General features: G+C 39.1%; 1 protein-coding gene across 1 annotated transcript; it reads left to right on the forward strand.

The window, feature by feature from the left end:
- The first annotated feature begins 11,595 nt into the window (after positions 1-11,595).
- Positions 11,596-13,049, forward strand: FOXB2 (forkhead box B2). Its single transcript, XM_075191738.1, has one exon. The coding sequence runs from the start codon at positions 11,982-11,984 to the stop codon at positions 12,936-12,938; it is 957 nt and encodes a 318-aa protein (XP_075047839.1). The 5' UTR covers positions 11,596-11,981; the 3' UTR covers positions 12,939-13,049.
- The last annotated feature ends 1,431 nt before the right edge of the window (positions 13,050-14,480 follow it).

The raw sequence follows: 14,480 nt of genomic DNA on the forward strand, positions 1-14,480 counted from the left end.
AAATTTTGGTTCCATAGTCTATTTGTGCACCCTCCACATTCTCCAGATATGTGATCCTTTTGTTCTAAGATTATCCCTTTGTTATAAGTCTGAAAGTGTAGACTGGTCAGGAGGGAAAGTGAGCACAGCAGGGTGTGGAGGCAGGGCTGCCACCAGAAATTGCGGGGCCCAGTACAAATGTAACAGGCAGGGCTCCCTCCTTCCTTCTCTCACCCCACCTTCATTTTTAAATTATTCTCTATCCAACATTTACCTTCCCCCCTATTCTCTACTGTCATAAACTATCCCGGTTCCATCTAACCCCTGCAGTAGTTTACTTACCTCTCTGTATCTTCTTGCTGTCTCCTTTAGGCTCCTCTCTATTGACAGTGCTGTGACAGTCTTAATTAATTAATGTCTGGGAGCCAGGCACCTGGGGGCTGGGACTGGAGCAAAAAGCGGCAATTGTGGGGCCCCCGACATCTTGGGAATGGAGGCAGGCATGCTGCCTACAAGGAGGCCCCCCTACCGCATCCTTAATTACGCGCAGAGGTCTCTCCCCACACCAACTCTCACATCTCAGGTGCAGCTGCTGCCTAGAAATGGTGCCCGCCACTAATAAATTTGCTTGGGCCCAGGGCTGGTGGGGCCCCACTCTGCTGTTGGGCCCCGTACAGCTGTACCCCCTGTACCCCCCTGATGGCAGCCCTGTGTGGAGGTGTACATTACTGAAAGTATTAGATGTTCATCAATAATCATTTATATGGCCCAGATGCCCATACAACTGAAATTAGGCCAGAAATGTCAGGAGTTAAACATTACATTCAAGTCAATTAGCCATATTGACTATATTAACCCTTCATTTTGTATATGACACAGCATTGTAATTTTAATTCACAAGGATTGAAAATATAAATCAAGTTCAAAGACTTATATCAATCAAAACAGGTGATTATAAACAACCACATATGGAACCATTGTGTTGGTCTTACATCTCTATCTTTTGTCTAACATATCTAGGTAAAGGAGAATGATAACATAAAATGGTAGCCTAAAAGATAATATAAAAGAAATTCAGGAGACCACTAAATTCCATAAAATCCATTTTTTTCTGATAAGTGGTAGGCTTTATTATTAATGCAATGATGGTATATTGAATATTGTCCCAGAAATGATACAAGCCCAATATCAAAAAAGGGAATTGTTTTTTGAAGACAGAAGTAAATTAAACAGGCTCTTTACATAAGGCCAACATTAAATCTCAAAATGCTTTTTTAACCTATTGGTTGAATTTTACCATTTTATGATTTTACTCCCATTGATTAGATCCATTAGGGCACTGCACTGATGGAAAAGTCATAGATAAATCTGTTTGTTGCATTGATGTTGAAAATGCCTTTGAAACTGCAGTTAAGCATCACTTGCCACTTTTGTGATATCTCTGCCCAGGCTTGGATCTTGGTTAATCTGCTTTTTAAATGGGTTTCTCTACATTCATAGTGTAAAGCCCAATAACTATTTTGACTGAAGTAGGACCACTGCTTTTTGTAAAGGGGGCATGAGACTTCTCAGGAAAACAACAGCACATGATCCATAGATTGTAAGCTTGCGAGCAGGGCTTTCTTACCTTTTTGTCTGTATTGTTTATTACTGTGTTTGTCCCCAATTGTAAAGCACTACGAAATTTTCTGGCGCTATATAAATAAATGATGATGATGATTTGACTGAAAGCTTGGAGAGCGACCTTTCCCATAAGATGGCACTTGCTTACCCGTACTCCAGTTACTGTGACATTGAACTTTAACATTTATTGCTGTCTAATTACTGAAGTACGGAAAGTGTATAGGAGTACTAACAAAAAAACATTTTCAGGCTGTGTTTAGTTTCTGTTATTGTAATGGTAAATGGTACAGTGACAATTTACATTTACAATAAAACAATGACAGTGACATTTATAACTCATGCAAATATTGAGTGTCATGGTAACAGAAAGTAGTGTCACTATAGGCAACCATTGACTCTCAAGCTGCTGGTGAAATAAAATCCCAGCAAGGCTTGTAGTTTCACAACGTAATATGCTGTAGGTTATCTGCTTCTTTTTTTATTCTATAAGTATAGATGCTATTTAGTATATTTCTAATGTACAGAGAAGAAATATTATTTAAAGGTATCCCCTTCGAGATGAGTGTTAGATTTGAAAACAGTTTCAAACTGTCTGTTATGTACAATGCAGTTAAGAGAAGAGACAACAATCCTATTTGTCACAGTAACCAAACAAAAATGTGTCATTTACTGAATAGCATCTGTTTAAAAAGAATCCGCACTACAGAAATCCTTTTATGTCGATAAAATAGACATGAGTGGTCCAATCAGCTTGTATTTTTAAACACTATTTAGCCACAAAAGTGCCCATGAGAAACCACGTATTATTCTCAGACGTACCAAGGTTAACAATTTGATACACTAGCTGTTTTGTAGACCAGGATATTTGTGTGACCACACCAAAATTTTAGTCAATTTGAAGAAGACCAGGATCATCCATATTTACACATGTGGGTAATCTTCAAATTATCTGCTTCCATTTGATGGTACAATATCACTGCACTAGTGCAGAGCACAGATGTTAATTGTGCATAAATGGAAATTTTGCGTACTTACAAAGGAGACTGGACCTCGTTTACAAAGGACCAAACAATGGAGGTCCCACACAAAATTACTGTCACAATGTCATATCTCTCAGTTTGCACTGATACACTTAGATTTCCACTAAATTGCATTGGTTTGCAGATCGAGATGGAAGCATTTGCAGAGCAGCTGAAGTTTGAAACATCTGATGGGAGAAATTGGGTGGAGCAAAAGTTAAGCTGGGTACACACTACAGAATTTTCCACCAACTTTTTATGCCGATCGATTTTACATGCGATCGATGGTCCGATCGCTCGGTCCATGGATTGCATACACACTAGCCTTGTTTAAGACGATAAAGGGAAGAGCGGACGTCCTTTAGCGACTTTTTACAGCCATGTTGTCGTGACCAATAATTTTAATTTCGTACACACTGAAGCATCATTTGCGGGGCATGTAACGATATACCAAAGACATTAGCATAAATGGGCAGAGCTTTCACTATAGTTAACACCCAAAGCCGCATAAAAAGAGAAGACAACACTTGCTCTTCATTCATAAAATAGAAGTTTATTACCATACATAAAATTTAGAAAAAACATTTAACTGGTAAAGTGCAATGCAATGAAAACTGTTGCATGAACACTGTGTGGTTTATTCATGGTATTTTACAAATATTAGTTAATAAAGGTTAATATGACTTTATAAGTTTAATAGTTTATAAAGGTATAAGTTTATAAAGGGTAACTATGAATAGGTTCCAACATAGATGCAAAGGGTAATAACACACGTGCTTTATACACGTGTAATGGTCTGCAGCCAGACAGGTGCAGTACAGATCTATACAAAACACAATTCAGTGATGTGCGGATATCGCACAACGTGGGACTGGTACAGACATCACATATTTACATACACATGCCCCCCAGGTCGAGGAAGTATTGGAGGATTGTCGTGGATCGGTCGAAGTTTATACACACTACACAACGGAAACGAGATTGGAACGAAAATATTTAATGGTACGACCAACCAAATGAGGCAACAATTGTCCATTTGGGCAGACTTTCGACCATCGTGTCACTACACACACTGACCCGACTTTTGAACGAGCGGTCGTATGTCGGCTGGTTGAGCCGATTATTGGACAAAAACCCTGTAGTGTGTACCTAGCTTTAAGTATGTAGTAGACACACCAGTGTGCTTAGTTTTACAAACAATGCAATGACATAAAGAGATAAAGGAGTGGAGATGGTGCATATTTAAGGGTGTTCTGTGTTTTTCACATGGGTGTGTGATCATCTTAACTCACCAAAAACAGTTCTTCCCCGAGCTCGCGGAGATTGGGTTTTGTTATATACTTTTAATGGAATAAATTTAAACCCATAAGCTCATCTTATGTACCGAACTGGTATGTAGATGTATTGATCTTGTTTGCAAAATCCAAATATAACACATCAATTTCACTGCCAAGATCCAGTTTAAAACTTACATCCTCATAAACACTAATCAAATTTGTTAGGTATGACTAGTCCTTCATGCTGACTCTGTATTATCAAATTATTTTCTAGAACAAATTTTATGAATTTCAATATTTCATCAAATCAATTTATCCACAACTCGGAGTATCTGTGAAAATAGGTTCACAGATCTATAACTTGCTGATTCAAATTGTGTTCCCATTATAAAGATCAGTATCACATCTGCTTTCCAACAATATTGTGGCACTAACCTGGTTATGAAAGTCTGTAAATATAAGAAAAATAAATATTGGTTAATCGATAACTGAACTTAGAGCCTTCAGCACACATGGGTGGAAGGCATCTGGCCAGGTTTCTTATCTTGTTTAGGGAACTCTTCCATAAACAAATAACATTTAACGATATGCATAGGCTTCCATTGCATAACTTATTTCCTGGAATTTTTTCCTCCATTGTGAATACAGACATAAAAAACATAGAAGAGCAGATTTCTCTTTATCTTATATGGTTATTTTACTAGTTTATCATTTAGAAGCCCTGTATTTTGAGTTTTAGGTATCTTGCTGTTTATGTACTTGAAAATTGTTTTTGGATTATAATTGCAATATTTAGACATTTATTTTAATTTTTTTGCATATTTTGCTACATTCCTTGTATTCCCATAATGAATTTTCAGCAATTTCATGTTATAACAATGTATATATTCTCTTCCTTTCCCTTTTCACCTCAGTATTATGTTATTTAACAGCATATATTACCTTTTATTCCTAGAAATGTTGTTGCAGTACTGTGTGTAATTGCAACTGTATTAACAGCTTTTTAAAAAATATTTGTAAAAAAGTGTTTATATATTTTTTTAAAATTCATTGTTTGCTGTCTGTGATTTTGAGATTGAACAAATCAAATTAGTAAAAGGATAAAGGAAATATTTCTTATTCGTGTCTTCGTGTTTTAACTTCGTCAGTTTTTTAAGAAGAGAGGAGATGTAAGAATAGCTATAAGAATCCTTCAAGTTTATGGTCTAAAACATCTATGCTACCCTTTACAAGTAAACATCATATTCTTAAAGTTATGCATTTTTGTTTTTTTAAATGCACATAATTTGGGCATATGCCCATCAGTATTCAACAAGGAGCAGATCTCAAAAAACATCTCTTGTTGAATGCGAGTCTAGTTATGCAGTGGTCAGACAGACAAGCAGGGCCGGTGCTAGGGTCCATTGCGCCCTAGGCACTTTGTCAAAATCGGGGCCCCCCCGCAAAAATCGGCGCCCCCGCAAAAATCGGCTCCCTCCTCCCCCAACCCACGTCTTTCCTTACCTTGCCTCAACACTGCCGCCTCTCTGCTCCGTCTGCTCCCCTCCACTCACTGACACTGTCGGGCCGTGATGATGATGTCACGGCCCGACAGTCAGTGAGTGGAGGGGAGGAGACGGAGCAGAGAGGTGGTGGTGGTGAGCAATAGCCTCTTCCCCCCTCCCCGTGAATGTATCTTAATTAATGCTGTGCGGCGGCCGTGAAAGGTATGGTCAGCGGTCGCCGCATAGTTTTAAAGTAATTTTCATTCTGTGGCGCCCTCCAGGTGCCCTCCAGAGCCCGGCACCCTAGGCAAGTGCCTAACCTTGCCTAATGGGAGCACCTGGCCTGCAGACAAGACACTGCAATATACGTCCAATACATATGTGGAATGTAAAGTCCCAGACAAAAGAAGTATTCAATTAGGGCCTCATTTAGAGTCGGACGCAATGTGCATCTAAGACTTACATGAAAGAGTAGGAGTGGGAGCGTGCCGCAGCTTGGTAGGGTATTACGAGTGGTATGCAACCCCAGTTGCATCCCACTCGTAATACCTTACCAAATTGCCACCAGTTCCTGCAGCTAACTAACTACTTGCGCCACCTAATTCCTGACGCACTTTTTCAGTCTTGTTTTGACATGTCTTCCGCCTGCGTCTTGATCCGACTAGGGTCGTTTTTGCGGATAGACGCCCATAGTATCTGAATTTTTCACGGTCACACCTACATATCTCCGTGTTCCACCCTTTCCCTCGTACTGACACGCAAGCTGTTGCAGTGTACACTTGCATCTGAAAAGCAGGCAGAACTGCAGGGAACTGTTGCTTACTGGGCATGCCCCATCAGTGGAAATGTGCAGGATGTGCCTGAAATGGACTTTGCATCCGGCTCTAAATGTGGCCCTTAATGTCACCTGTTAATAATATACTCATTAATTACAAAAGGGTTTTTTGCCTTTCCCCCCTCCCCCATAAAATACATTTATCAGTATGTTATTAACGCCTACTGTACATAAATTGTATTTTTATAGTTGTTCCAGATTGCATGTTCTTGCATGCAGACAAAACCGTCATCACTATCACTCAGCACTTACACCTGTAGCTGGTGCAAGTGACACGACAGAAAAGCACGTACCGTAGAGATGCCCAAAGCTTGAATTGGACGTTGCTGTGTGTGCTCCCGCTTGGCACGCCTTTACTGTACATTGACTATATACATACATCCAGTCCCCTCGCTGTTCCACCCCTGAAATCTTAGGCTGTTATGAGGTTCTTTTGCACTCCAAGATGAATTGGATATTGTTGCGTTCACTGGGGTATGGTCTGGATCTGAGCAAGCACAGAGCGATTTTATGCAAAATAAGGCATTTACGTTCCATAAAGATCAGGCCCCATGCCTTCAAGTTTGCCCAATCAATTGTGTTTCACCAGTCATTTTCACCCAAGCTACAGTGCAATCCAATTGCCTAGTTTATAGCAACACTTGTAAACTAATTTCTATAGGCGGATGTTAAATATGATATTAAAATTATCATATGATAACAATTAATATACCTTATCCATAGACTTGAGACAAAACAATCATGCATCCCATGAGAAAGTTTAATTAATTGATTTTAAATATGCAAAATTTGCACACAATTTATTTTTTTCCCAGTAATACATATTTATATTATGCATCCAAATCCAGTGTGTTTTGGTTTGATTCCTTGATGTTACAGGATGAAAATTATAAGCTAATCACATTTTCTAGAGTGATCTTACAAGGCCATATTTACAATTACCAGAGCTGTATGGTTTTTAGTAATTTTATGTACCAGAACAGGTGGGTGCTTGATAGCCACAATAGAAAAACTATGCTGCACACCTTTGATGAGTTTAAAAAAAAATAGTTTATTTAACAGAACTCAAATTAACAGAATATAATTACAGCATGAAAGAGCAAAAGATAGAGACCAAGGCTAAATTTATCAAGCTGTGAGTTTCTGGCGGGTTTGAAAAGTGGAAATGTTGCCTATAGCAACCAATCATATTCTAGTTATCATTTGCTTAGTACATTCTACAAAATAATATCTGATTGTGGGCTGTGTGCTTCAGACCATTATTGTCCGTTGCTGCTGTTCATGTCTCATCATAGTTCCACAACTGCATCAATTTATAACATTACAAATGATAAAACATCAAGGGAATAATGTAGTAAATAAAATGGTATTTCTAAAGTTATATACAATTTCAATAGAGCTAATCTATCCTGCATACATTGACACATAATCAGTTGAGGTATTGAATCAGTACTGAGGCTGGCTGTCAGTTATAGGTGTGCAGCTCACAGCAAGCCCTATGGGACCTACCTCCTTTAAGGCCTTTTTCTGTCTAAATGTATATCCATTACTGGTCATCAGGGCTGCAAAGAGGATTTATGCCCCTATACAACAACCTTTTAGGTCCCCCGTCTACAGATGAGCAGGAATAGGGTTGTGTGCTCTGTGCAGTTGCGGCGCCGCTGAGGGGCATGGCCACATAGTGTTGTGGGTGAGGTCAACATTGGCCATGGCTGTGCCTCTTTGGACATGACATGTTAAGTATTAAAACTGTGTTGCTCTCAAGTACCTGTTGCTGCAGCTTTCACAATCTGGTACTGGATTCTTATCTGGATCCTGGAATGTTTGGACCTTTTTGGAAAATGTATAGGTTCATGAAATATGGAAATTGGAGCAATAAGTAAACACAGTGCATAAGACAGATCACGCAGTATATTATAATAAAACATTACATTTATCCACTTCCTCCAGGCACATCACACCACCCCCAGTCACATCACACCCTCTCAAACCTCATCACTCCTTCCCTAACCACATCACACCTGCCCAAATGAAGTCACGCCCTTCCCAGCCACAACACACCACCCTCAGTCCCATCACGCCCTCTCAAACCTAATCACACCCTCCCCAGCCACAACACACCACCCAGCAGCCACATCATACAACCCCTTGTAATCCATCAGAGTGGAAATGCCCTGTAGAATGAGCAGAGAAGCTCTTAGTCGTGTAAGAGTACCTAATCTCGTGAGATTTAGAGCTCCTCGGCTTGCTCTGCAGGCTGTGTCTGACTGTGTGATGTCACACACTGTCCAGGTACTGGGAGAAGCTAGCAGCTCCCTCCCTCTTCCTGGTTTCTTCAGCATTCACCCTTAGTTAAATAGGAAACATCTGTAAAAGAGCTTTTTGCCGGCGTTTACACCAGCATTTTGGCACCTGGCACTTAAATAAATCCCCTTTGTGGTTGAAGTAGCAGGCTATATTGCAACATATTATGCAAACAGCATTACCACTTATTCTTCCCAGTCATTCTAATATGAAACACTTTAACAATCAATATTTGTCCCAGATGTTATTTCAAACATTAAAAATAAAAGCAATATCATGTAGTGTTCAGACCATTGATGGTCAATAGATGACCCAGTAAGCTTTCATCTGCAGCAATGTTTATACCTCTGATCTAACTGCTATTCCATATAGTCAGAGCTGGGGCAATGGGTGAAACAGAAAGAAAAGATGATCAGAGGAAGCCACTTCCACATTATGTGGCTGAAGAAGAGAGAGTTTCAGTTCAGGTCACCACTACAGGACCATCCTCCTTCCTCCGCAGGAAGGATATCAATCCTGACTGACAAATTAAAAGCACTTTTGGGTAGTTTGGTATAGTGTTATTTAATTGTTAATTAGTGGACATTAGTTTATTAAAGGTTTTAGTTGTTAATTAATGGTGAGTGGTCACGTGTACACCCATTGAGGAATATGAAAAGACATGTAGGGTCTGAGTGCATGTGAGTATTTTGTGGCAAATGGGGGACTGAGTGCATGTGGGGACATTCTGGAGAAAGTCTGAATGGATGTGGAAGGTCTCAGGGGCAGGTCAAGACATTTTGGTACAAGTGACATGGGGGTGCATTTGGGGCTGTTTTTTATTACTGGTATTAAGGGTAATGTGCAGCCCATTTAAAGATTAGAGGGCCATACATGCGGCATTTGAAGTATCTCAGGTTGCCCATCAATGGTTTACATCATAACTATATTAGAAGTCACATGTTTGTCTGCTCTATATGGTCATGGAAATCCTCTGTCAATCCCAAACAGAAATGAATGAGTTTATCAACCATACCTGAAAAAGGAAGAAACAACACAGCATAGACAACATGTAGAGTTGAACGCAATTTCTGTCTAAAACAAAGGTATAAATTGCAGGTGAAAAAAGACATATTTTACACAGGTATGATGAGCCAGGTGCATCTAAGCTGATCACCATAATTATCAGTTGGTAATGTACACCAGTGGTTGAGCACCTGCAAGTTTCCCATGTCCTGACAAGTGTATGTCCATCTGAGTCTCAGTCTACATAAGTCCCATTTTCTCCAACACAGCCTTACACAAGGGGCCACAAGTGGTCATAAGTGCAAGATGTGACTCCGTCTACTGCTTTGTGGGCATGCACAGAAGTAAACTGTGTATTATATGCAGCATACCGTACTTTGCATCCAAGTCTACATGAGCACCCATGCCTTTAAATTACTACATATAATACACCAACGATTTGACCACTGAATAAGCTTGTGCTTTGGTATAAAATACCTGCGTGTTAAAGAATATTGGCTCATTTACACACCTGTAATATACATCACCAGAGCAGGTGACTATGTGAATCACTGATCTGCATGACAAATGCACCTGAACAATAATGCTTACTCTCGCTTATTGGGATGTTTAACTCCTTGCTGCATGCTTGAGCTCACAAAACATTGTAGAGTGGCCATCATTTGGATGATGCCTATAGTCATCTAGATTCATAGTGCATATGCACCTTTATAAAAAAAAAAAAAATTCAGTCACACTGTATGTCTCTACAAAGGTTTAATAATCTGTGCAATTGGAACTAACAGTGGGTCCACATGCTATTTATACAGGACTGCATAATTTGTTTGTGTAAAGCTACTGTAGAATACCAATCAATAAACAAATTATTAGTCATGCATTAATATTATTTTGCACATCCTTGTTCTTAAACACTCCGGCGCTGCACTTCCAGTAAGAATTCTACCTGTTGATTACAATTTAGGACATCACTAGATGCTAGCATGTATATTGCAGTAGGTACTAAATATTTGTAAGCCAGGCTCCACATGGTCAGAGAATTTAAATTAACTATATAATGTAAATAAATAGGACTATTTTTTGCAGTGCCAACAAAATAATTGAGCTGTACAAGAAGTTAGGGTAAAATGCATGAACATTTAGGAATAGGTAGATCGTATAGCATGCATTCCAGCTCCCTCATCCTATGAAGAATATATGGATCTTAAACATGCAATAAATGCAAACATGTCCTGTTTCTCAAATGATTGGTTACTAGTGGCCAATTCTATACCAATGCACTTTTTACAGAGCAGTGACACAGACTATATATAACTATATAAATCACATCACCAAATGATTAGAAACATCCTCTCTCCTATAGGATGATCTGTGAAATATTTTAACATTATTACTTTTAAGCGACTGTATCATTAAAATGAAAATACCCTTTACATTATTATAGCTGAATAATCTCCTTTTAATTCTGCGGTAATCATATGATGAAAAAGATTAATGTTGGTTAAACACACTTGTATTATATTGACTGCCGAATTACGTTTTCTGAAGAAAATCTGTTTGATTAGTTTGATGCTGCATAAAGGGTTCTGTAGATGCCCAGTAAATCGAACCTTGCGAGGTCCCCTTGTACGTGGGCATTGTATATAATTATGCCTTACGTTGCAATACAGAGAGTGTGAGAATTCCCTTAGCAATCGTAGATCCCCTCCATTTAACTCTTATGGCGGAGAAACTCTTGAGATCAGTGCTCCTAATGCAGGCAAAGCTGTCAATGAAAGGGATCAAAGTGCTGCATACCTTCCCAGCCAAACCCTCTCCAGGACGACCTCACACCAAGCTCTTACAGTATATTGGTTCTCCTTAGCTTTCACTAAAGAGGTGCAAATGAAACGAGATTAGACTTTCTCTTCTGTAGTGGCGGAGTCCCTTAGCAATTGTCATGTGATAATGAAGAGGCAGCAGCGGGGGTCTTAGCATCTCTGTGATCAGTACAAAACCAGGCACGGCCAGAGCTACTTCATCTCCTGCTCCTCTGGCAGAGCTTTACTACAGAGCATCCATTCTCAGCATATTGAGGAGGATGAGACTCTCTGCACATGGGCTGCTCATAGGGATCTAGCCTGCTGATAAGAGTCATTTAGCCGCTTCAGCTTCATGAACTCTACCATTGATTCATTTCAGTCACATTCCAGCAGGAGTCTAGGAAGACTGATACACCGCATCCTGACGTGTGCAAACTTTTGGCTTCTTTTTCTTCCTAAACCGGTTGCTAAGAAGACAACTTGACATAAACTTCACTTCTGCACAGATATATTAGCGCTGCCTCTGGATGTTTTATCTACTTACTTGTGCTATAAAAACCATAAGAGTTTGGTCTCTGCATAATACAGACATCATAATAACGACTTTAAACAACGCAAGGAAGCGATTGTCAATTGAACTCTAGTGAAACTCAAGCATGCCTCGACCGGGGAAGAATTCATATAGTGACCAGAAGCCACCATACTCTTATATATCTCTTACTGCCATGGCCATTCAAAGCTCCACTGAGAAAATGTTACCTCTCAGTGACATCTACAAGTTCATCATGGACAGGTTTCCCTACTATCGGGAGAACACCCAGAGGTGGCAGAATTCTCTCAGGCACAATCTGTCCTTCAATGACTGCTTCATCAAGATCCCGAGAAGACCTGACCAGCCTGGGAAAGGCAGCTTCTGGGCTCTGCACCCAGACTGTGGGGACATGTTTGAGAATGGCAGTTTCTTAAGGAGGAGGAAGAGGTTTAAGATACACAGGTCAGAACACTTGGCTTCAAAAAATCACCAAATGATTCATTATTTTAATCACCAACACAATCCAGCCAAACTAGGACTTGCTACTACCGAGAGTGTCCCAGTGACTGGCATTGGGAGACTCCCTCATTTTCAACCATATAATCTCCATGGAAGTCAGTCCACCGGATTTAAGCACCCCTTTGCTATAGAGAATATTATTGGCAGAGATTACAAAGGGGTGATGACTAGTGGCCTTCCATTAGCTTCCATGATGCATCACCTGGGATACCCAGTCCCTAGTCAACTCAGCAATATGGTCAGCTCCATGTGGCCACACGTTGGTATGATGGACCCTATGACAAGTATGACAATGCCACAAGAGTATGGACATTTCGGAGTGCCCATGAAAACACTTTGCCATGCTCCAAGTCAGACAATTCCAGCCGTGCCTGTGCCTATAAAACCAACAGCGTCTCTCCCACCGGTGTCTGCAATCCCAAGCCTGACTATAAACCCCTCTAATATGTGCTCCAGTGCTGCCACACAGGCGGCAGTGGCTGCGTCACTGCTGGAGCAATCTCCGTCCAGTCATACAGAGGGCAAGGGCAGCATGCTGCACTCTGTAATGGTCCACTCCTAGACATGCCAGACACACCGCGGCACCCTGCACTCCACAGCATATATACGACTGCACGTCTGATGGAAGAAAATGAAGGAAATAAACGAACAATTGTTCCGGGGAAGCACGTTATTGGACCTAATATGTGTGTATGGTATATATATATATATATATATATATATATATATATATATATACACATACATACACAATACAAACACATACATGCAAACGCATAGTCAGCTAAGTTTATTTAGAAAGTACTGTAGATTTAATAATTTATTATAGAATTCTTATTTCTCTATTACTTTTTATTTTCGTGTATGTGGCAAACTTACCACAAGCAAAGTTTGTTTTAGTGACTTAGGAAAAGAAAAGCTTTGAATTCTCTTAAAACTAATGTCCCGTTATCTCGGCTAATATGAGTAGGCCGGGATGATTAGTGTTCCATTGTCAATTAGAATTATTACACTTAAGAGAATCGATTGTATCATCTACTAGATTTGTTTGGAGTCAGTTTTAAATTTGTTCATCTGTCCCTTTTTTCTTCTGGGACGAGTCCTGTGCACACATCAGATTTTGTCCTTTCATCGCGAACAAAAATGTTTAATTTACTTTTGCTTAATTCTGGCGTTAATTATAAATACATCTCTGTATGTTTTCTGAGCAAGTAAGCACTTTATTGTACAAAATAAATATCTGCGGCAATGTACACTTCATTATTTTATTTATGCACTATGTCAATGTATGAATGGAACGTTCTACTAAACTGTATTAATGGCTTATTAAATGTAATTTCAAACAAGCATTTTATATTGTTTTATTTATATTTTATCAAATAGACTATTATGTACTTGTTTATATCCAAATATGTCGAAGTATCCCAGCATGTGTACCATAACGTTTATCGATTTATAGATGATGACTCTTTCTCTTCTCTGTACATGCACAACCAATCTGTTGCGTTTCTGATGCAGTGTTTGATTTCAAACAGATACTGTAAATTATGCAGGAAGAAGCATCCCCTGGTTTGTTGCCGGCCTCCTAAAGTCAAGGATAATTACATATTATTCATGTAATATATATATATATATATATATATATATATATATATATATATATATATATATATATATATATCTTATATCGTACCACTTACTGTAAACTGTAAGGATGTTAAGATTCAAAGAAGGGTTTTTTAACCACATACAGTCACAATCCTGTAGGTCAAAGGCTTAAATACATGTCACTGATCTCCGTAATGACCTATAATATCCTTCTAATACCGGTAACCATACAATTGTGGTGCGCTATACTTTTGGAATTTTTCTAATAAACACAGAACTGATTAGTGATCACATCAGAACTCACCAATTTCAGCCGAAGATATCACAACTCGAAATCACAGACACGCTTTTAGAAATACAACAGGTTGTTAGGGAAGATACAGGGAGGATGCTAAATATATATATATATATATATATATATATATATATATATATATATATATATATATATATATATATATATATATATAGTACACAGTATTGGGTGGGTTAATTA

The sequence above is a fragment of the Mixophyes fleayi genome, chromosome 1, assembly GCF_038048845.1.
Source record: "Mixophyes fleayi isolate aMixFle1 chromosome 1, aMixFle1.hap1, whole genome shotgun sequence".
NCBI lineage: Eukaryota > Metazoa > Chordata > Amphibia > Anura > Limnodynastidae > Mixophyes > Mixophyes fleayi.